Source organism: Jaculus jaculus, chromosome 8 (genome assembly GCF_020740685.1).
Source record: "Jaculus jaculus isolate mJacJac1 chromosome 8, mJacJac1.mat.Y.cur, whole genome shotgun sequence".
Classification (NCBI taxonomy): Eukaryota; Metazoa; Chordata; class Mammalia; order Rodentia; family Dipodidae; genus Jaculus; species Jaculus jaculus.
Window position 1 is genome coordinate 128,512,676 of NC_059109.1, and position 23,731 is coordinate 128,536,406.

The 23,731-nt window shown below is 45.0% G+C and overlaps 2 protein-coding genes across 6 annotated transcripts in view; one reads left to right on the forward strand and one right to left on the reverse strand.

Moving 5' to 3' along the window:
- The window catches only part of Cse1l (chromosome segregation 1 like), a 47,716-nt gene extending 38,372 nt beyond the window's left edge, over nt 1-9,344 (forward strand). Inside the window, exons 18-25 of the mRNA XM_004663880.3 lie at nt 1,107-1,257; nt 1,357-1,565; nt 2,851-2,948; nt 3,048-3,133; nt 3,555-3,636; nt 4,909-5,055; nt 7,129-7,360; nt 8,735-9,344. Of these exons, the coding sequence (XP_004663937.1) occupies nt 1,107-1,257; nt 1,357-1,565; nt 2,851-2,948; nt 3,048-3,133; nt 3,555-3,636; nt 4,909-5,055; nt 7,129-7,360; nt 8,735-8,824 (1,095 nt within the window). The 3' untranslated portion in view covers nt 8,825-9,344. The remainder of the gene's footprint in view (nt 1-1,106; nt 1,258-1,356; nt 1,566-2,850; nt 2,949-3,047; nt 3,134-3,554; nt 3,637-4,908; nt 5,056-7,128; nt 7,361-8,734) is intronic.
- Nucleotides 9,345-15,719: 6,375 nt separating this feature from the next.
- The window catches only part of Stau1 (staufen double-stranded RNA binding protein 1), a 42,188-nt gene continuing 34,176 nt past the window's right edge, over nt 15,720-23,731 (reverse strand). For 2 of the 5 annotated variants that reach the window (XM_045156671.1, XM_045156669.1), the window contains exons 7-12: nt 22,066-22,212; nt 20,404-20,479; nt 19,950-20,269; nt 19,198-19,320; nt 18,630-18,715; nt 15,720-16,977 (exon numbers count right to left, since the gene is read on the reverse strand). In XM_045156671.1, the coding sequence (XP_045012606.1) occupies nt 16,956-16,977; nt 18,630-18,715; nt 19,198-19,320; nt 19,950-20,269; nt 20,404-20,479; nt 22,066-22,212 (774 nt within the window). In that variant the 3' untranslated portion in view covers nt 15,720-16,955. Of the gene's footprint in view, nt 17,087-18,629; nt 18,716-19,197; nt 19,321-19,949; nt 20,270-20,403; nt 20,480-22,065; nt 22,213-23,731 lie in introns of all 5 variants that reach the window. The other 3 variants (XR_006638540.1, XR_006638539.1, XM_045156670.1) reach the window with 3 other exon arrangements.

Sequence of the window (23,731 nt, forward strand, 5' to 3'; positions counted from 1 at the left end):
GGCTCAGCAATTAAGGCACTTGCCTCCAAAGCCTAACAACCCGGGTATGATTCCCAAGTACCCACATAAAGCTAGATGCACAAAGTGGCACATGCATTTGGAGTTCATTTGCAGCAGCTTGAGGTCCTGTCATGTCCATTCTCTCCGTGTCTCTTCTATTTTTTTCTGCTTATAAATAAATAAAATATTTTTTTAAATATTCAAAAATAAAATATTTTTAAGGCTGACAATTACTTCAGAGCCACATGTTTTTAGTTCTTTATAAATTAGATAGATTCCTAAGAAGTATTGGAGGGCTGGAGAGATGGCTTAGCGGTTAAGCGCTTGCCTGTGAAGCCTAAGGACCCCAGTTCAAGGCTCAGTTCCCCAGGTCCCACGTTAGCCATATGCACAAGGGGGCGCACGCGTCTGGAGTTCGTTCGCAGAGGCTGGAAGCCCTGGCGCGCCCATTCTCTCTCTCTCCCTCTCTCCCTCTATCTGTCTTTCTCTCTGTGTCTGTCGCTCTCAAATCAATAAATAAATAAATAATTTTTAAAAAGAAGTATTGGAGAGACTAAGAAAACAAGTAATTGTTGCCACCTGAGCTCTGTTACAAGCCTGCTTTAGACTTCAGTGAGGAATTAGAAGCAGAGGAAAAGCATGGTCTTGTTTTTTCCTTCCTCCCCCAGCATGCTTATCCTGTGCTCCAACCAGCTTTGTATGTTGGCTTTCAGGAGATCTTGCTTGAAGGAAATGGGATTTCATTGCTTAAGTAGAAGTCCTGGGTTTTATCTAAGCCCTCTACTCCAGGACCATTTTTCCCTTCTTGAAACAAACAAACAAAAAAATAATTAATTTGTGAGCAGAGAGAGTACACATGAATGCACCAGATTCTATGATTTTTATTTGAGAGAGAAGGGCACGCCAGGGCCTCTAGCCATTATAAATTAACTCAAGCAAGCATCATTAGCTACTGGGCTATCTCCCCAATCCTTTAAGCTCATTAAAAAAAGAGAGATGACATCTATTTTAAATGTGGTTAGAAGGGTTAGGTGTGTTTTGTTTTATATGATACTTAATATAGTCACTTGGATTATTAATAGGTTTTTATTTTAATATGATTTCAGAACCCAAGCAAACCTCATTTTAATCACTACATGTTTGAAGCAATATGCTTGTCCATAAGGATAACCTGCAAAGCTAACCCTGCTGCTGTGGTCAACTTTGAGGAGGCTTTGTTTCTAGTATTTACTGAAATCTTGCAAAATGATGTGCAAGGTAAGCCCTAGGAGTTGTTTATCTTGTCCATGTGGTTGTGAAAGGCAGCCCAGTAAACAGGCCTTTTGTAACACTCAGCTCATTTTTTGTTATCAACAGAATTCATCCCATACGTCTTTCAAGTGATGTCCTTGCTTCTGGAAACACACAAAAATGACATCCCGTCTTCGTACATGGCCTTATTTCCTCACCTCCTCCAGCCCGTACTTTGGGAAAGGACGGGAAACATTCCTGCTCTAGTGAGGCTTCTGCAAGCATTTTTAGAGCGAGGTTCAAACACAATAGCAAGTGCTGCAGCTGATAAAATTGTAAGTCAAGTTTATTTTGAAGTAACTCATTTCCCAAGATAATGTGGACAACCTAAAAGTGGCAGGCTTTTAAGTTTTTTTTGTTTTTGTTTTTGTTTTTTTAATTTTTTTTGTTTATTTTTATTTATTTATTTGAAAGTGACAGAGAGAGAGAAAGGCAGAGAGAGAGAGAGAATGGGCAGGCCAGGGCCTCCAGCCACTGCAAACGAACTCCAGATGTGTGCGCCCCCTTGTGCATCTGGCTAATGTGGGTCCTGGGGAATTGAGCCTCGAACCGGGGTCCTTAGGCTTCATAGGCAAGGGCTTAACCACTAAGCTATCTCTCCAGCCCAGGCTTTAAATTTTTTCAAGGCAGGGTCTCGCTCTAAACCAGGCTGACCTCTAGTACTCACTTTAAAGCCCCAAGCTGGCCTTGAACTCACAGTGACCATCCTACCTCAGACTCCTGAGTGTACACCACCACACCCATCTTTTTGTTTTTTTGAGGTAGGGTCTCACTCTATCTAGCCCAAGCCCCAGTTCACTGTGTAGTCTCAGGGTGACTTCACAGTCATGTGGTCCTCCTACCTCTGCCTCTCACGTGCTGGGATTAAAAGTGTGTACCACCGTGCCCAGCTTTTGAACACCAAGTGCATGTGCCACTTTGTGCATCTGGCTTTACGTGGTTACTGGGGCATTGAACCTGGTTCATTAAGGCTTTGCAGGCAAGCACCTTAACTATTGAGCCGTCTCTCCAGCTTCTCCCCCTTTTTTAACCCCCCAGGTTTTGGTAGGTTAAAGGTGTGTGTCACCGACACCTGACCAAGTTATGCTTTAAGATAAATTTAGTGCTGGTCGTGGTGGCACATGCCTTTAATTCCAGCACTCGGGAGGCAGAGAGGTAGGAGGTTTGCAGTGAGTTCGAGGCCACCCTGAGACTCCATAGTGAATTCCAGGTCAGCCTGGGCTAGAGTGAGACCCTACCTTGAAAAAACAAAAACAACAGCAACAACAAAAAAAGATAAATTTAGTAATACAATGCATAGTAATTTGTAGGAACTAATAATATGTGTTTAGTTAGAATTGGCTATCCTTTGGTGGTTATTTCTATTCATGTTGGAAAATGAAATCCAAACAGGTTAATTTCAAGGATTTAATTTATAATGACTTACTGTGGTAAGATTTCTACCCTGCCCCCATTGCAGAAATATGTACAAAGTGAAAAGGCTATCTAGGTTGTACAGCTATCAGAAGAGTTAACCCCTGCCTTCTCTAACCATTTGCTGTTTGATCTGATTTGTTGCAGCCTGGGTTACTGGGCGTTTTCCAGAAGCTGATTGCATCCAAAGCAAATGATCACCAAGGCTTTTATCTTCTCAACAGTATAATAGAGCACATGCCCCTGTGAGTCTGACTCTGACCTTTTGTGCCTTAAAGCAGGAATTTTGTTAGATGCTTACAAAAGTGCTGAATTTGTGTTGTCGCTTTTGTCCAATTCCTTAGTGAATCAGTTGACCAATACAGGAAACAGATCTTCATCCTACTGTTCCAGAGACTTCAGAATTCCAAAACCACAAAGTTCATCAAGAGTAAGTCACTTATTTGAGTATTTTATAGAAATAGAAGGGATGTGGCCAAAACCTTTAGACCATATGGTAACTGTTGAAATTTTTATCCCTATTGTAAATGTTACATGTAAACCCTTAGACCAGCAGGTGAACTTTTTATCCCTACTATAAATGTTACATGTGAAATTCCTAAAGACACTTATGTTCTCTAAACACTAAATTGATTTCAAGATTATTGTTCCAAAGTTTTTGTATAAGTTTAGATATTAAAATACCTTGAGTGGAAAAGTAAAATCCGACTCAGCGCTTACACACATAAAGGCAGCATCTGTGTCCCGTGCCCCAGAAGGCAGTGCTGTTGTGGGTTATCACTGACAGCGTCAGATGCAGTGCATTAATTTCACATTCCTTCTGAATGATACTGTTCATCTTCTCTCTACAGGCTTCTTGGTGTTTATTAATTTGTATTGCATAAAGTATGGGGCACTAGCCCTACAAGAAATATTTGATGGTATACAACCAAAGTAAGTTTTTAATTTTTGTTTTTGTTTTATTTTTTTAAAGAGGAAATGATACGGCCTCTTGTACTATAAGCCAGTATCTGTCTTATAGGTAACATTGTGGTTCTTGGATTGGGGGTAAAGTCTTTGTAGTTTTCAGAATATTCCTAGATCCCAAACTTAACTCCTTCTGGCACTGTACTCAGCCAGTGTTTTACATTCATTGGTTAGTGTGCTTTCTTGGAGTCTGTCTGCCTTTATTAAGGCAAGATATATATATACACACACATATATATTTAAAGGAAGATGTCTTAGCTGGATGTAGTGGCACACACCTTTAATCCCAGCACTGGGGATGCAGAGGTAGGAAGATAGCCAGGAGTTCCAGGCCACCATAAAATTACAGAATGAATTCCAGGTCAGCCTGGGCTAGAGTAAGACCCTACCTCGGGAAAAAAAAAGAGAAAGAGAAAAGAAAGCTAGCTTATTGAATACACTTCAAGGAGCAGTGGGCTGGGCAGTAACAAGGATGTAGCCTGCCAACAAGACTTCTATGAGTAAGGCTCATCCTTCCAGGCTCAAAAGAAGTTACTGTTGAAATTGAGTGGTAGCACACATGTCCAAGGAATAGAAGGAATTTGATGCCTTTATGAGTGATGTGATTGGATACAATAGTGGAGACAGCATCCAATGGGCAGCAGAAGAGCACTGTAAGACTGGTCACCTGAAGAACTAGTAGCAGCAGTTCAAACTATTGACTATTCAGCAAAGCAATCCATGCCCCTCCCCCACATGGCCTGTTTTACTGTTGGTGTGAAATTAGATCATGTACATTTTCATGTTAAAATTTTTTAAATATTTATTTGTTTATTTATTTACAAGCAGAGAGAGGGAATCAGGGCCTGTAGCCACAGCAGACAAACTCCAGATACGTGAGCCACTTTGTGTGTCTGGCTTTACATGGGTAATAGGGAATCAAACCCAGGCCATTAGGCTTTGGAAGCAAGTGCCTTAACCACTAAGCAATCTCTCCATCCCCAGATTCTGCTTTTAAACAGAGGCCTACACTAACACAAGAAGTATTTATTCAGAAAAGATGATGGTAGTTGTCCCAAAGTAGAAATTGGTTAGAAAGTGGTTTTGCTTTTTTTTTTATTTCTAGATCTCTTCGAGATCTGACCCCCCCCCCCAAAAAAAGCTTATTTTAGTTAATTCCATTCATAAGGAGATCTCATCACTTCATTGTTCACTATAATGGCTAACTTAATACTAAATGGATTTCATTTGCTTTAATAGAATGTTTGGAATGGTTTTGGAAAAAATCATTATTCCAGAAATTCAGAAAGTATCTGGAAATGTGGAGAAAAAGATCTGTGCAGTAGGCATAACCAAACTACTCACAGAGTGTCCCCCAATGATGGACACAGAATATACTAAACTATGGTAAGTGCTTCCTTCTTAGAGTTTAGGAAAATGAGCTTTCTTTCCCACTGTAAAGTCAACTCTTTGGGATAGGAGGGAAAGAATTGGGTTCTGATCTTGACTTTTCCACTAGCAGCCATAAGATCTTAGATATGACTTGTAGGCATTTGGGGGCCAGAAAAGATAACTTTTTTTTTTTTTTTTTTTTTTTGGTTTTTCGAGGTAGGGTCTCACTCTGGTCCAGGCTGACCTGGAATTAACTCTGTAGTCTCAGGGTGGCCTTGAACTCATGGCGATCCTCCTACCTCTGCCTCCCGAGTGCTGGGATTAAAGGCGTGTACCACCACGCCCGGCAGAAAAGATAACTTTTGTGAGCTTACCTGGACCCTCAAACTGATGGTAATCCTCCTACCTCAGCCTCTTGAAGCTAGAAGTGGCTGTTTCCCGGTTCTTAAGTTGAATGTCTGTTCTAGATCTCTCAAGATTCTTTGATGACAGTCCATTGTGCTGTTTTGCTGTTTTCTAGTTTTGTTTTGTTTTTTGTTTTTGTTTTGAGACAGGGTATTACCATGTAGCTTAGGCTAGTCTGGAATTCAGTGTTGCTGACAGTGAACTGAAAACCATATTTCTGCTTCATCCTCCTGAGTGTCTGGTTATAGGTTTGTTCTGAGACACTCAGCACTATAAGAGTTACACAAAACAGAAACCCATATGGGTGTGGTGGAGCACGCCTTTAATCCCAGCACTGGAGAGGCAGAGGCAGGAGGATTGCTGTGAGTTCGAAGCCAACCTGAGACTACATAGTGAATTCCAGGTTAGCCTGGGCTAGAGCAAGAACCTACCTTGAAAAACCAAAAAAAAAAAAAAAAAAAAAAAAAACAGAAAACAAACCCAGCTAAACCAGTACTTGTTTTTTTGTTGTGCCTTCATCAATTTTATCCATCTTTTGGGGAGGGGTAGGGGGTTCAAGGTAGGATGTCATCATAGCTAAGGCTGACCTGGAATTCACTAGGTAGTCTTAGAGTTGCCTCAAATTCCAGGCACTCCTTTTATCTTTGTCTCCCAAGTGCTAGGATTAAAGGTGTGCACCATCACGCCCAGTTTACCCATGTTATTTATTGAAACAGGGTCTCTTGAACCTAGAACTTGCTGTTTTGGCTAGCCTACTTAGCCAGTTTATCCTGTGGATTACAGGCAGGGCTGGCTGCCACACCTGCCCAGCATTTATATAGGTGCCTGGGGATCATAGGTGATCATGCTTGCACAGCAGATACTACACCAACTAAGCCATCTCCCCACTCCCAGGAAAGGAACTAAATAGTCTAGAATTCTGCAAGGGATCTGACAGCTGTTTCCTCAAAGCACATCCCTAGCACTGAAGGGTCTTGGTTTGGCTTGAGTTGTAGGTGTTTCTAAAGGGATTTGTAGTATCTGTATCAGCAAAAGCACTCAGGGCCATCTTAATGTCACACATACCTTCCTGCTTTTAGATTTGTGAGTTGGTTTTTTAATTTAGGTTTGTTTGTTGGGATAACTTTTGTGTTTATCTTTCCTGAGCCTCCACATTTGAGGCAGAGCTTCTGGTTCTGCTGTTCTTGGCTCTGTTCTTCACAAGTTTATGAGATATTCTTGTGTCTCTGATAGGGTTACAGAAGGCCACCATGGCTTCTGGCATTTTATATGGGTTCTGGGGCTCGAACTCATACTCCAGCTTAACAGCCATTTTCCCAGCCCATGAGTCATTAATTTTTGTCCTTTGAGAAAATGTTGCTTTTGGGTTTTTTGTTGTTTGTTTGTTGGTGGAGGGTTTCAAGTAAGGTCTTGCTCTAACCCAGGCTAACCTGAAATTCACTAAGTAGTCTAAGGTGCCTTGAACTAACAGTGATCCTCCTACCTCTGCCTCCCAAGTGCTGAGATTAAAGGTGTGTGCCACCATGCCCGGCCAACATTTGTTGCTTTTTTTTTTGTGAAAAGGCCTTGGTGTGTAACTGTGGCTGGTCCTCCTACCTCAGCCTTCAATATGCTAAGTTGATAGGTGTGAGCCACCATGCCTGGCTTTTCTGAGTTTTTCTCTCCGGCCTTTCTCCAATCCAGGACACCTTTGCTACAGTCTCTGATAGGCCTTTTTGAGTTACCTGAAGATGACAGCATTCCTGATGAAGAGCATTTCATTGACATAGAAGACACCCCAGGGTACCAGACTGCCTTCTCACAGCTGGCGTTTGCTGGGAAAAAAGAGCATGACCCTGTAGGTCAAATGGTGAATAACCCCAAAATTCACCTGGCACAGTCACTTCACAAATTATCTACTGCCTGTCCAGGAAGGGTAAGTGTGTTCTGTCCAGAAACTCTGATGGAGACTGGACTAGGAAGGAAGGTGGGAAGGAGCAGCCGGCATAGCTCTTTGCACTGTTTACTGACTGAAGTCAAGCTTCCATTCTTCAAAGTATGAGCCTCTTACAGCTGCAACATAATCTGAAATTAAGTAAGGGACCATAGCATAAATCCAACAGTGTGTGTGTGTGTGTGTTTAATTATCTGAGAAAGAGAATGGGCACATCAAGGCCTCCAGCCACTGCAAACTGCAGACATGCCACCTTGTGCATCTGGCTTAAATGGGTCCTGGGGGATCGAACCTGGGTGCTTAGTCTTTGCAGGCAAGTACCTTAACCGCTAAGTTATCTCTCCAGCTCCCAAACACTGGTTTTTAAATCACAGTAAGCTAGTGTGTTTTAGTATCTCAGTATGTACTATCTTGTAAAATTTGTATTCTTCATATATAGAAGCAGCAGCATAACAAATGCTGGTATGCCCAATTTCAGTAACTTGCTGTGATTTATCAATTTTGCTTCTTTGTAGAGAATTTCAGAGTAAGTCTTAAAATATTTCAATAAATAATTATGCATTGCCAATGAATGAACACTAATTTTTTTTTCCCCTTTCAGTGTTTTGAGGTAGGTTCTCTAGCTCAGGCTGACCTTGAATTCACTATGTAGTCTCAGGGTGGGCTCAAACTCATGGTGATCCTCCTGCCTCTGCCTCCTGAGGGCTAGAATTAAAGGCATGTGTAACCATGCCTGGCGTGCGTGTGTGTGTGTGTGTGTGTGTGTGTGTGTGTGTGTGTGTGTATGTGTGTAATTAATATTTTTCTTATTTGAGAGAGAGGCAGATAGAGAATAGGTGTGCCAGGGCTTTAACCACTGCAAACAAATTCCAGATGCATGTGGCCCCTTGTGAACATCTGGCTTACGTGGGTCCTGGGGAATCAAACTGGGGTCCTTAGGCTTTACAGGCAAATGCCTTAACCAATAAGCCATTTCACCAGCCCTATTTTTTTATATTATTTATTGATTAATTGGCAAGCAGAGAGGGAGGGAGGCTAGGCATACCAGGGCCTCTTTGATTCTTCAAATGAGTCCCAGACACGTATGCCCCTTTGAGCATTTGGCTTTACATGTGGGTACTGGGGAATCAAACTCAAGCCCAGCAGACTTTGGAAGCAAGTGCCTTTAACTGCTAAGCCATCTCCCAGCTCAGGACTTCTAAAATCAACCATAATTTGATCATACTCATAATAGTAATTCCTTGTGGATCTAGGTCGCCACTTCTGAATGACAGGTCCCTGTGGCTGCTGTTGTAGAGGATGCGGTTCATGTGTGCACACAAGCACTCCCAAAAACACTGTTTTCATCTCCTGCAGGTCCCCTCCATGGTGAGCACCAGCCTCAATGCTGAAGCACTGCAGTATCTCCAGGGCTACCTGCAAGCGGCCAGTGTTACACTGATGTGAACTGTGTCCTCATTTGCTGAGCCCAGGGGTGATTTCTTAGGAATCACGTGGACTCCTGAACAAGGCTGTGTTGAAACAAAGCAAGTTTTCCTTCTGAGTTTGTCACAGATTCCATCTTACAAAAAATAGTAAATGTTGCTTTAAGCTGAACTTTGAGCAAATTAGGTGGTTTGTGTGATCATAATTACAGTGGGGTAATTTTTCTAGATTGCAACAGCAAGGAACAGTACAGTGTGTGACATTGATTTGAGTTGAGCATTTGCACGGTTTGGATAATTTCAGCTTCTTGACAGACACTGACTTGTGGACACATCTTTCATTTACTAAATCCTTGTTTTGAAGCTGTTGCTGTTCGTGTGTCTCTTGTCCTTTGTGGTTTTATCTGTTTCTTTCAGCTTTTATTGGGTATGTGAAAAAGTAAAGAATCACTTGTTAACTTGCCCAAACAATGCACATTTCCTAGTTTACGTCTGTGATCAGCAATAAAGAAATCCCCAAAAATGCGTCTAAGAACACCTAAGGACATGTCTTTGGTGCTTTCTGATACTTCTGTAAAAATGAAGGGGACTGGAGAGATGGGTTGCAGTTAAAGGCGCTGGCTTGAAAGGCCTGACTGCCCAGTTTCAATTCCCTAGTGCCCACATAAAACCAAAAAGTAGCACATGTATCTGCAGTTCATTTACAGTGGCTGTTTGCCCCGCTCTGCCTATTCATTCATTCATTCACTCTCAAATATTTCTAATTCTTTCCTCCCTCCTTCCCTCCTCCTCCCCCCCCCCCACCCCGCAATCTCAGGCTCAAACTTAGCATCCTCTTACTTGAGAGTAAAGGCGTGAATCACCATATCCAGCTTTTTTTAAGATGCAGTCAGTGAAAGAGTGACTATGGACACACCAGGGCTTTCTTCCACTGCAGAACAACTTGACATATATGCCACTTTGTGCATCTGCCTTTATGTGGGTACTGGGAAATTGAACCAGAGCTGGCTGGCTTTGTGCCTTTAAGTGCAGAACCATCTCTCCAGACCTAAGCCATTTTAAATAAATGTGAAAAGTCTGGGGTGGAAGTCAGGAAGTTGGTGAGCTTTCTTTATAGTGTACTTTGGGCCCATGTTTGGATTGGTTCTTGCTGGAGCTTCTGGTGAGAAGTAACCTGGACATAGCCACAATCTTCTAGTGGGTGACCAGTGATGGATTTGGCATTTTCAACTCAGGACTCATTGGATAATCTTTTTCCTCCTCAGCTCAAGATTGACCTGACAGTTGGTCTTTGCAAATGTCAAGCAGTGTGCCTTTAAGGATTGCTTTTAACCAAGGACTTTGCTTTTCCTTTCTTCACTAGTCTGTCTTGTTCTCAAGATTCTTAGCTGATTATTTTCACATGTTTTGTATTGGTAGGATTCTATGCCGCCTTCATATTGTGGCTTGCAAGGTTTTGTTGGTGGCGCACGCCTTTAATCCCAGCACTTGGGAGGCAGAGGTAGGAGTATCACTGTGAGTTCAAGGCCACCCTGAGACTACAGAGTTAATTCCAGGACAGCCTGGACCAGAGTGAGACCCTACCTCGAAAAACCAAAAAAAAAAAAAGAAAAGAAAAAAAGAAATGATAAGCAGCCAGGCGTGGTGGTGGACACTTTTAATCCAACACTAGGGAGGCAGAGATCGGAGGGTTGCATGTTCAAGGCCACCCTGAGACAACAGAGTGAATTCTAGGTCAGCCTGGGCTATGGCAAAAACCCAATTTCAAAAAAGCAGAGGTCGGGGATGTAGATCAGTGATTGAGCGCTTACCTAGTGCTGCAGTCAGGTTCCATTGCTGGCAGAAGTCACCAGACCAAGAGCAGCTTGTGGGAAAATAAGGGCTTATTGTGGCTTGCAGGCTCGAGGGGAAGCTGCATGATGGCAGGGAACGGTGACATAAGTAGAGGGTGGACATCAGCCTCCTGGCCAACAACAGACCATAGCAATAGGACAGTGCTAAACACTGGCATGGGGAAACTGGTTATAACACCCATGCACCCGCCCCCACCAATACTTTGCCTCCAGGAGGCATTAGTTCTGAAATTTCCATCAGCTGGGAACTTAGTATTTAGAATACCTAAGTTCATCAGGGACACCTGCATGAAGCCACCACAAGCATGGAAAGACCTTTGGTTCCACCTGCAGCACTGGGCTGGGGGCACAGAGGTCATAGACAGATACTGACAAAAGCCAGGCATGGTGGCTCCCTAGGACTCGGGAAGGAGAGGTAGGAGGATCTTCATGAATTCAAGGCCAGCCTGAGACTATGTAGTGAATTCCAGGTCAGTCTGGGCTACAGCGAAACCCTACCTTCAGGGAAAAGTTTGCTGACAAGTCTTAGTGGTAGAAGAGCTGTGTTCAAATCCCAAGTCTCCACTAACTGTAACCTGGAGCGGATGACTTGACCTCTGTGCAGACCTGAATGTCGTCTTCTGAGAAGTGACTGCGATGCTATTCACCTGACATGGTTAGGAACAAGGTTATATGAGGCATCAGAGTACTTAAAGCAGAGAAGGAAGACAAAAAAATTTGTTAGTCATTTCCTTGTGTAAGCCTGAGGTGGAGGCAGGAGAGTCAGGCTAGAGCACATCACGCATTCACTGCTGACTGAGCAGAATTGAAAACTGTCCTTTCTGACCGACAACTGTTGAAACTTCTTTTTACAGAGTCCTTGTGTTTTAAAGCTATTGCTGTTCATTTTTTTTTTTTTCTTGAAACTTTATTTATGGCTGGAGAGATGGGCTTGGTTGAGGAGCTTGCCTGCAAACCCTGGGGACCCAGAATAAGTTCCCCAGGACCCATGTGGGCCGGGTACACAAGGTGGCACATGCATCTGGAGCTCTTTGGCAGCAGGTAGAAGCCCTGGAGTGCCCATTGTCTGCCTCTCAAATGAGTAAATAAAGTATTTTTTAAATATTTATTTACAAGGGAAGAGAAAGAATAGATATGCCAGGGCTTCTTGCCACTACAAACGAACTAGAGATGCATACACAGCTTTATGGGAGTACTGGGGAATGGAACCAGAGCTGGTAGGCTTTGTAAGCAAGTGCCCTCCACCACTGAGCCAACTCCCCAGCCCTGCTGTTCATAGTTCTCCTATAACCTCCATGGTGTGGGGAAATGTAGGAGGGGTTGCTGGGAGACTTGGTAGAGACTAAAGCCCAAGCTCGAGTAAACCCCAGCCCGTGGCCCTGATACACACAAGGGGCAGAGGGCAGTGCAGATTTTCTTCAGGGTTGCTGCTTGGTTCACTGACTTTCCCTAATACTGATGGTGTCTTAAACACTCGACCTTTATTTATTTATTTATTTTTATTATTATTTTTTTCGAGGTAGGGTCTCACTCTGGTCCAGGCTGACCTGGAATTAACTCTGTAGTCTCAGGGTAGCCTTGAACTCATGGCGATCCTCCTACCTCTGCCTCCCAAGTGTCGACTTTTTTTTAATAACTATTGAAATGTGTTTATTTTTCTTTGGAAACTTGGGAAATAATTAAAATCAGGATTACCCACTCCAGACCCTTTCTGCTTTACAAGCGCTTTGCCTGTGTCTGTAGTACTCTATATAATAATAAAATCTTTCTAAACTTCAAAAACTGTTCAAAAACCATTTCTCTTCCCAGCTGCTTTAAAATACTTTGGGTCATCCCCCCAAAGCTTAAAGTTGGTATCACTCTGTACATACAACTTTTTCTCAAGGCAGGGTCTCACTCTAGCCCAGGCTGACCTGGAAATTACTACATAGTCTCAGGGTGGCCTCAAACTCATCCTCCGGAGTGCTGGGATCAAAGACATATACCACCATGACAAGCAAAGTACTTATTTTCAAGCACAGAGAGGAAGAGGGGGCATGCCAAGACCTCCAGCCACTGTAACTCCAGATGTATCCATCACTTTGTGCATCTGGCTTTATGTGGGTATTGGGGATTCAAACCCAGGGTCATTAGGCTTTGCAAGCATGCATCTTAACTGCTGAGCCCCCCCTTTTTTCTGGGGGGTGGTGTGAGGTAGGGTCTCACTCTAGCCTAGGCTGACCTGAAATTCACTATATAGTCTCAGGGTGGCCTTTAACATTGATCCTCCTGCTTCTGCTTCTTGAATGCTGGGATTAAAGGCATGTACCACCACACTGGCTTTTTTTTTTTTTTTAACTGTTAAAAACATTTAACATTTACTTGGTAAACACCATCACCAACAGGTGGTGTCATTGATATAAGTTGCCCTATAACCATTGTGGAGATCTTGGAGGCTGTTCTATAAACAGCTGTTGAGATGAGCGCCCTTATCCATTGTTTCCTGTGCAGAGCGCATGGTTTGTATAGCATATCCCCACAACTCACAGCATTCTTTTTATTTTTGGTGGTCCTGACATTGCCAATGAGCTCCCCATACCCCAGCCCTTTGGATGCCATTTTAGTAGGTAAAATTGTTTTTTTATTTGTGAAAAGTAATCCGATTGATTCAAACCATTACATTCATGGAAAGTTTTCAAGTCCTACGCTGGCAAGCCTTCACCTCATGCACTTACTTCCACCCATGTTGTCCATGTCTCTTCCTCACCGCTGCGTTTACTCTGCAGTGTGTCTCATCAGCATACACTTACACACATTCCCATGTCAGGAGCTCATTGCTGTCAAAAGGGTGTGCATGGTGGAGGTTTCTGTGTGTTCAACCTAAAACCTAGGCCATAATGTTGTTTCTGTTTCCTTCCCTGTGTGCTGTTGCCTTGCTGGGTTTTAGTCCCCATCCTTCTTCAGGCACTGAGGTTCGCTGAGCTGCACAGCTGGAGTGATGTTTAGGGAGCCTGGCCTACAGAGCAGCTTGACTCCTCAGCCACCCTTTTCTGTCTGCTGCAACAAGAGAGGTGGTGTTTGCTTGTTAGTAAGCACATGATTATGACACTTCGTCCTAATCACAGTCCCCCCTTTACCTACAAATCCCTACCAGAGACCCTCTGTGGCTTATTTGTATGAAAGCACAGTCCGTGCCTGCTTGTTCCTTGAGAAATGGGACAGTTAGTCCATGGTTTGTGAGGGCACAGCCAGACTCATGCCCAGTGTATGCCAGAGTCAAACTGAAGCAAGGCTCTACCTCAAAAATCTTAAGTATGGTCTGAAGAAAAGAGATGGTTCAGTGGTTAAGGTGCTTGCTTGTAAAGACCAATGACCCGCGTTCCCAGTACCCATGTAAAGACAGATGCACAGGGTGGGTCATATGCGTCTGGAGTTCATATGCGCTAGCTAGAGGCCCTGGAACACATTCTCTTCCCCCTTCCTCATCCCGTCCCCATTCCCCCCACGCTGCCTCTCTGGAGAGGTAGGATCACCGAGTTTGAGGCCAGTGTTGCTCTAGCAACACTCTACTCAATGCTGTAATGGAAGTAGCTATCCTATCATTTACTGATACTGGGGTAACAGGAAGAAGAGCTCCTCTCCACGAGGGAGATGCTAATAGAAGATGGGAGAGCAGCTGCAGATTAATATGAGGTTGTCAGTGGGGACAAGGACACTGGGGGGGGGGGGGTAAGAAGACCCTCCCCACAAAGTACCACCCACCTACCAAAAGGGAACAAGCCTTCCAGACAGGAATGAGTACCCAAGGTTAACAGACAACTCTGCTGTGACAGGAGACAGAGATGACCTCAGTGTCATTTCTTTGGTTTTCCTGCCTGCCAAGAAATGCCACCTGGGCCCAGGTCCAGTCACCATTAAGTAGACCCAAGCTCAGAGACGTCTGCAGTGCTTCTGGGGAAAGATGTGGCAAGCAACTAAAGAGGAGGTATACTTCCCAATGAATCCTGTGAACAGGAAAGTGGACACCGTTGGCCAGTCCCCAGCAGTGCTGATTTCCATAGTAGTAGTGGAAAGTGGCCCTGAATGTCTGAATTTCACTGTTTTTTTTTTTTTTGTTTTGTTTTGTTTCGTTTTTCAAGGTGGGGTTTCACTTTAGCCCAGGCTGACATGAAATTCACTATGGAGTCTCAGAGTGACAAACTCATGGTGATCCTCCTACCTCTGCCTCCCGAGTGCTGGGATTAAAGGCGTGCACCACCACACCCGGCCCTGGATTTCATTTTTAATTAATATATTTATTTAAGACATGGAGGCAGATAGAGATGGACACGCCAGGGCCAGGTGCATGTGCCACCTTGTAATTCTGGTTTACATGGGTCCTATGGAATAGAACCCGAGTTCTTTGGCTTTGTAGGCAAGCACCTTAATCACTAAGCCTTGGGTTTCACTTTTAAGGAGGAGTATAGGACAGGGAAAGAATGCACATGCAGTTTCAGCCACACCCAACAGGTAAAGCAAAGAAAACATTGTGTATGACAACGTACTAATGAGGGCTGCCTGGGAAGCCTAAAGACCCAGGTTCAATTCCCCCATGTAAGTCATGCGCAAGGGAAGCATGTGTCTGATTCCACTTGCAGTAGCTAGAGGATGTGGCGTGCCCGTCCATCCTCCCTTCCTCTCTCCCCCCAGTAGAATATTTTTTTAAAAACTAACAACAACAAAAAACTTACTTATTCTTATTCTGCAAATCACACAATACAGGGCAAAAACCCTTCCAATTCCACAGCCCACAAAGTTACCTGATCTGTGTATCAACCCTAAAAGTACAGTGTGAAATTGGGGGTCATAGGCCCACAGGTGGATGCTTTGAAGTCATTATCTGCCAGTGTTGAGTGAATCCCCCTCTGCTGCTTTGTTTTAGTATATGCTCTGATTACTCCAACTATCAGGCAGACGGACAGCAGGACTGAACACTTAGCTCCACCCACCATCAGCCATGCTGGTGCGCATACCACCTCCCTTTAGCCCAAGGACAGTCTCCACACCACGTCTGTTCCTTCAGTCACTGCTCAACAGGACCAAAAATTTCATTAGTAGCTGTTTATTGATCAATGGTTTGATATAAAGTTATTTCAGCTCTTTAGATTTTTACCCAGACAGAATCACAAGCATTACAAATATTTCTTTATAAAATGGGGAGGAGGGGATGAATTGAATGGGGCCAACCTAGCAGTAGTGGCATTTGAAAATAAATTAACAAAAAAATTTAGTATTACCATTTATTGGTGACATTAAGTTTACTTACATTCCATGGGGGGAATCCTAGTGTAAATGAGTGGAAGCAGTACTGAGCTTTCCATCTGGACCAGCAGCCCTTAGCAACTGCATCTGTGCCAACAGCCCCCCCCAAAGCAATACAGCTGCATGCGACACAGCTACCCTTTCACCCTACACAACAGCATGGGGCACTTGGGGGTCACCATCCTCCAGGCCACCCTGTGCTGAGGCCACAGCCTGTAGGGTGGTGAACATTACCTTGAGAGACGATTTCTATAATAGCTGTTAAAACAAAGCTCAGTTCATTTAGGTCCTGCTGCTCAAAAATAATAGAAAAAGACTAAATATTTGATCACCTAAAGTTTAAAATTCCTAAGTTATCCAATTTATACAACAGCGGGAGACTTGAACGTTTCTGAAGATCCAGGGCCGCTCCAGCACAAGGCTGGCGTCGAGGGAGCAGCGCTGGACTAGTCTGACCAAGTGGGAGAGAAACCACACATGGCTGTGGTCTGTGCAGGTTAGATTACTGATCTCGTCAGTCTCAGACAAGTTTCTAAACTGTGCTATATAACTAGATACAATTGAGAAACTCAAATGAAAATTTTATAGTGTCATATCAAAGGGAAATAATGAAACTAAGAATAAGCATCACTGTTGGAGAGGAGGCGGTGGTTACGTGGGGACTGCGTGAGGTGGTAGGCCAGAGCACGCTGGAGTTAGGTTACGCTGAACAGGAAGCATCTGATTTTCTCTGGGGCTTTTAGCTCTGGGGCCGACTCGTGGCCACCATAAAGTGGCTGTCCATGGTTGTCCCAAAGTGTCTTGAGTGAGCCAGTTTGAGAATTAGTGCTTTCTACTTTTCTTCACAAAGCCAAAAAGAAAGAAAGAAAGAAAGAAAAACCACGGTGCTGGGCTGCTGGGCAGGCTTCTTCTTCCCCGGCAGCCGCTCCTGGGTCTGCAGGCTCGCAGAGCGGGGTCACTAGCAGGCCAGCACCGCCGCCGCCGCCTGGAGTCTCCATCTTCATCACCATTGCCATGTTTTCATCCACCATGTCTCGGCCCACTGGAGGTATCAGAAATTCCAAAATTTTCAAAGCAGTTTCAGTATTTTCAGTATATATGTTGGGATTTACAATGGTTCATGGCCAGAAAAGGTTCAGCACCTCCCACACCTTTAAGGAAAAGGGGAAAAGAGAAATTACAGTTTTGAAATAAGAATTTAAGCTAATAGGAATGAAATTTGTGAATATGGGGCCCTTTACAGGATAACTCAAAGCAGCTCAGTTATCCTAGGATACACTATCAAGTTAAACAAAAAAAAAGAAAAAGAAGCAGAGGGACTGGAAAGATGGCTTAATAGTTAAGGTGCTTGCCTACAAAGCGAAAGGACCCAGGCTCAAGTCTCCAGAACCTACATAAGCCATCTAAGACATACATGGTGGCACGTGTATCTGGAGTTTGCAGTGGCTTGTGGCCCTGGCATACCCCACCTCTCTCTGCCTCTTTCTCTCCCCGACTATCAAATAAAAATACTAAAAATGCAAAATAAATAAATAACAACCAGAGGGACTGTAGAGATGGCTTGGCGGTTAAGGCACTTGGCTACAAAGCCAAAGGACCCAGGTTTGATTCCCCAGGACCCAAATAAGTCAAATGCATAAGGTGCACATGTGGAACACACGCCTGGAGTTCGTTTGCAGTGGCTGAAGGCCCTGGAGCACCCATTCTCTTCCTCCTACTGCCTCTTTCTCTCTTAAATAATTTTTTTTTTTTTTAAGCAGAGAGGTGTATGTGTGTCTCAACTGTGAGAAAGGAAATGATGCAAGCTGGAGAGATGGCTCAGCAGTTAAGGCACTTACCTGAGAAGCATAAGGGCCCAGGTTCAATTCCCCAGTACCCACATAAGCCAGATGCACAAATGGTACATATATCTGGAGTTCATTTGTGGTGGCTAGAGGCCCTACAGTGCCCATTCTACCTGCCCATTTCTCTATTTCTCCCCCCACCAATAAATAAGTAAAATTAAGTATTTTAAAAAATAAAAAAGGAGGGCTAGAGAGATGGCTTAGCAATTAAGCACTTGCCTGTGAAGCCTAAGAACCCCGGTTCAAGGCTCGATTCCCCAAGGACCCACATTAGCCAGATGCACAAGGGGGCGCACGTGTCTGGAGTTCATTTAAAGTGGCTGGAGGCCCTGGCGCGCCCATTCTCTCTCTATCTGCCTCTTTCTCTCTGTCACTCTCAAATAAATAAATAAGAATACCAAAAAAAATTAAAAATAAAATTTTTTAAAAAAGGAAATGATGGGCTTGGAAGCACAGCTTAGGGGCAACACACTTGTCTGATATGCAGCACAAAAAAAAAAAATCATGGGAATATCTGCTCAGGACCCCTCCTGTTTTACAGAAGCTCTGCCTTCATTCTTCTTAAACTCTGTAATGAAATGTTTCTTAACTTGGGGGGGGGGATTATACTTGCATACAGGAACACACAAAAAAGTAATAAACCCTGACCTGTGGAAAGAGTGGGGACTACACATGGGCCACATGTCATATTTTTAAGCCATCTAAATGTGCCTCTTGTGAAAAATTAAGCCTAGAACAACGGGAGCTCTACCTAGAGAACAAGGAACACTTGAGGGAATGTGTCAGAGTTGGCCACAGTGGAAGAGAATGGCAAAGAGGTGGCGCCTTCTGCGTACACCAGCTCACTCACACTGACACTGGTCCGTTTCCTGTTCTTGGCATCTCTGTACTTTGTTGGTCCAACTCAGACAGCAACTTTAAAATGTTCAGTGCAGCCTATGGGATGGAAAGAAAAGTAAAACCGTAACTAATTCAAGACTGATGGAGAAGGGAGGATGGGAGCTGCCGGCCCAGCAAGCAGAAGATGAAGTGAAACTTAAAAACTAGACAGTTACCACACGCACTCACAACCTCTAACATGTATTTCCTTTTTGTTTTTTACCTTAGGGTAACTAATGTCAGCTTTCAGGCCAAGCTCTCTGAGGTTGTCCTTGCTACTTTATTTTCCCAGATGTCGGCCTGGTGGAAACACTGCTGCACCAGTCAGTGATCAGCCCAGAGGCATCCAGCACCTGAGCAGATCCTTGGGCTGGCGAGTGGTAGGGAAAGGATGAACCCCATTCAATAGTGAGGTACCATTTGTGAGGTCTACAAGGTGGCCCTGTCCCTTTCCCTGGGGCCACTGACAAGCCAGACAAGGGAACACATGACACACAATGACCCAGCTTCCCCCGCACCCTCCCCCAGCGCCAATGTACCATATCATGACAGGACTCCACATCCTTGCCAATGCCGTGGCTGATAAGGGGCGGCTGAGAGGAGCAATTGATGAGAGAGACAAATTCGTTCTTGTTGTTCTTGGGGAAGTCTTTATATTCAACCTAAAGAAGGTGAGACCATTGAGGCTGGGGCAGGAACAAAGGGCAGACGCTTAAGCCAACAAAAAGGGAGACTTCTCGTAGACTTGCCCCCAGCACCCACCTAGCTACGTGGGTCCCAATCCGAAGTCTTCCAAGCCTAGATGTCTGACAGAAGCCCCATTCCTTCGTTTCCAGCCCTGGAAGTCTTTTCTCTTACAAGTGCTCTGAGTAGAGGCTCGGGTTTTTCTCTAGAGGCTTCTACTTCTTGCTGACCTCTCCTGCCCACAGCCAGACTTCTACCACCATTTCCCTCCCCGCCGCCAGAAGAAGCACACTTGGTGCTTCCAGGGGCTGCGCCTGGTCCTGCACGTACTGGAAAAGCACTCTACCCATGAGCTCCACCCCCATTAAGAGCCTAGCCTTTTTTGTTTCCTGGTGTTTCAAGGCAAAGTCTCCCTTTAGCCCAGGCAGACCTGGAATCCACTATAAAGCCTCAGGATGGCCTTGAACTCACAGTGATCCTCCCACCTCTGCCTCCCGAGTACTGGGATTAAAGGTGTGCCCCACCACACCCAGGTGCAAAGCATGTTTTCTGAGGAGCTCAGATGATCACACCAATGGACAGTCTCCCAGCTCTGGCCTAACAGTACCTGGAATCCCTGGACTCTGGAAAGATAGTCCAGTTGCTCAGAGGGTCTTGTGAGAGGTCCATGGGGTACGTGGCCTGAAGAGATGTTATTCTTTAAAATGGTCTCGGCTGTGGGCGAGGTGCCCCCATACAACAATTCTCGGGCTATCATGGCAGTTACCGTGGCCTTGGCAGGATTTGGAGCTGCCCGCGGGAAATCTTTGGTGTGATGTCCTTGACTAACTCCAACAGCCTGGGCAACCTCGGGCACCATGGGGAGAATTCCAGCCGGCAGCTGCTGGTGGCTAAGGTAAGGCATCCTGAACTCGTCCTCTTTACTACCTGGGGAGGGACACGCACATCAACACAGCTCACTTCCATGAGCCAAGTGGCCACAGTACTGGGCAGCCTTCCTCCAGCTGGTGTGCACACAAGCCCCAGGATGGCCACAGTAGCCACACTACTGTCCTACTTACCAGTCACATTCTCATCCCCAGTGCCAGGTTCAAAAAAGGTTACTTTTCTTCCATCCCCTGGTTTTTTTACTGGTGTCTTAAAAAAGAAAAACCCGTGAGTTTAAACAAGTCACTGAAACCTTAGTCCCTGCTATATAAAATACTACAACTGCCCGGGTGGTGGCGCACACCTTTAATCCCAGCACCTGGAGGCAGAGGGAGGAGGACTACGGTAAGTTCAGGGCCACCCTTAGACTACATAGTGAATTCCAGGTCAGCCTTGGCTAGAACAAGACTTACTTAAAAAAAAAAAAGAAAAGAAAGAAACCTACTACTACAACCAGTTGAACCCTGCCATCCAGGACACCCTCACAGCCATGTCTCACATCTGCCCATACGCGGGGCATCTGTGTAGTGCAGGCCCCCATGGCTGCAGAGCTGGCTCTACCCAATAGCCTGGAAGGCACCCAGCAAGTGCTGGCATGAAAGAGGTCACCCTGACTGGGTGTGGTGGCACATGCCTTTAATCTCAGCACTCAGGAGGCAGAGGTAGGAGGATTGCTGTGAATCTGAAGCCACCCTGGGTCTACAGAGTGAGTTCTAGCTCGGCCTGGCCTAGAATGAGACCCTGCCTCAAACAAAAAAACCAGTAAAATAAAAATAAAATTTGGGTTGGAGAATGGCTCATCAGTTAAGGCACTTGCCTGCGAAGCCTAAGGACCCAGGTTCGATTCACCAGTACCCATGTAAGCCAGATGCACAAGGTGGTGCATGCATCTGGAGTTCATTTGCAGTGGCTGGAAACCCTGGTGGGTGAGCCCATTCTCTTATCTACTCAAATAAAAAAAAAGTAAAATGTGGCTGGGAGTGGTGGTGCATGCCTTTAATCCCAGTGTGAGTTCCAGCTCAGCCTTGGGCTAGAATGATGCCCTACCTCAGAGAAAAAAAAAAGTAAGTTAGAGAAACTCCTGCTGGAGCTCACATCCATTAAAGAATAATGACATTTTCAAAGATAATGGGGACAGGGTAATTCAGTTAGACACAGGCTTTCACATTTTAGAAGTGACAAGGGTGCTTATGAATACACAATTTTGGAATGAAAAACTTGAAAGCCAAATCCAGGACAGCTGTCACCCCTGAAGTGTCTGGGGTTCCAGGTACTGACAGTACTATGTAGGAGCGCTTTCTCAGTCACACAACTAGTGGGCATGAAGTTACTTCTGGCTTCCAGTCCATCCTGACAGGAAGACTGGAACCAGAAAGGGTGGTGAGGCTTTCACCTAGTCCTGCTGATCACTTTTGGCAGATCAGGGTTCTGAATATAGGGTGATTTTCAATGGACAATTCCCATGAGAATAAAAAATCCCCAAACAGACCTACAGATCTGGCCTGACGACTGTGTGGGCTTCCCTGTCCGAGGACAAACCAACCCAGCTCCGCGAAAGCAGAGCTGCCATGCAGGCTGTAGTTTAAGAGCACAAGTGACTGGACCGCACTCATTCCCAGCTCTGTTGCCCATCAAAAGGAGAGGAATGGGACCCCTCCAGCACAGCACCTCAGCCCCCAAGAATGCTGGGGACAGGAAAGTTAACTAGGGCCAGGGCATGGGACAGACAAGCTCCCTCCTGCACTGTGTACAGTTACTGCAAAGGAACAAGCCCCCTGCTGAGTCCCAGAAGTCACCTTCTCCTCAGACTTGAGCGCGGGCTTGGTGGGCTGTGCCTGTGGGACTTTGAAGCCCAGAATTTCCAGCATGTTCTCAGCTGCATTGCGTTTGGCCACCTTCTTGTTGGTACCCGTTCCTTGTGCAGTGTGGTTCCCGACCTTCACCTGCGGAAAGCAGCCAGTAGTCGCATGTTTAACCTTCTAGAGACCAGGGCACGGACTGACATACAGACAGAGACCCCAGCGATGGTCAGTGCAGGGCACTGTAATCCACATGCCCCAGAGCATGCTGGCTCCGGTCTATGACAGCAAGCAGAAAAACTCAGGAACTGGGAGTGCTGGCTGTGAAACATGGCCACTATCAAACACTGAATTATTGTCTGTGAATCGCTGTCACAGGCATCCAGGTACTCAAAACACATCACTTCCTAGTTGGCTCTGTCCATTTATTAAACTTGTAGGATGGAAATTCCATATAGTGACTGGTAAGAGATGTGACTTTGAGGGAACAACCTGAAGTTAGCCTCAGTGAGAATAACTGCAAACAGTACAGAGACTGCAACATCAATTACAGATGGGCAAAGTTATATAAGCTTGTCTGAACTTCCACCTTACTTGCTACCATAAACAAAACCATCAACCAGAATTCATGCTAGAACTGCAACCACAAATGTGGTGGTTTGATTCAGATGTCCCCATAAACTTAGGTGACCTTTTAAATGCTAGGTGCCCAGCTGTGACAATTTGGAAATTAAAGCCTCCTGGAGGCAGTGCATGGTTGAGGGCAGGGTTAAGGGTGCTACAGCCAGCTTCCTCTTGCCAGTGTTTGGTGCACTGTTCTGTTACTCTTGTCCATCTGATGTTGGCCAGGAATGTCCACCCTCTGCTCATACCATTATTTTCCCCTGTCATCTTGGTGCTTCCTCTCGAGCCTGTAAGTCTCTCCCCGCGCCCCCCCCCCCAAAAAAATAACACTTTTCATCTATAAGCTGCCCCTGGTTGGGTGTTTTCTGCCAGCAACATGATCTGATGGCAATAGTCAATTGGTATACTGAGAATGGGGTCACTGCTGCTAGACACCTGTCTGTATGGCTTTTGGCCTTTTGGAGCTGATTTCTGACAGGAGTGTGGACGGATTTGAAACCTTGGCCTAGAAGATGACTTGCAGGGCTGTAAGCACAGCGTGATGGACTGTTCTGATCAGAGCTGAAAGACCTGGATGCAGTAAGAACTATGGACTGTGAGGTTTGGCTTATGAGAGTGAGAAAAAGCTTTGCCTGGACTGGGCTAGAAGTTGTATGAGAGGCTTGCTGTCCTGAGAATTTATGCAAGGTTGCAGTGTGTAAAAATGGACTGGTGTGTGCAGAGGGATATTGCACACAAAAATAACAAAATCTTTGGGCTGAAACTTCTGCCCATTCAGATGTAATTATATGAGAGATTACCACCATTGCGATTGGGCCAGCTGACCTGCACTGGGACAACAGAAAGAAAGGACACTCTTTTGAAAGCATGCCTGTTCTTCAAAATCTACTTATACAGACTGGTGGCCCACCTGGTACTATAGAGTATAACAAATGCAAGAAAGAGAAGGTCATTGAGTTTGCAACAGTTTTGTATTTTAGAAGTGGCCATGGGCAGTGTGAAGCAGGCTTGTTGGATTGCCTGCATGGAACCCAGTGGA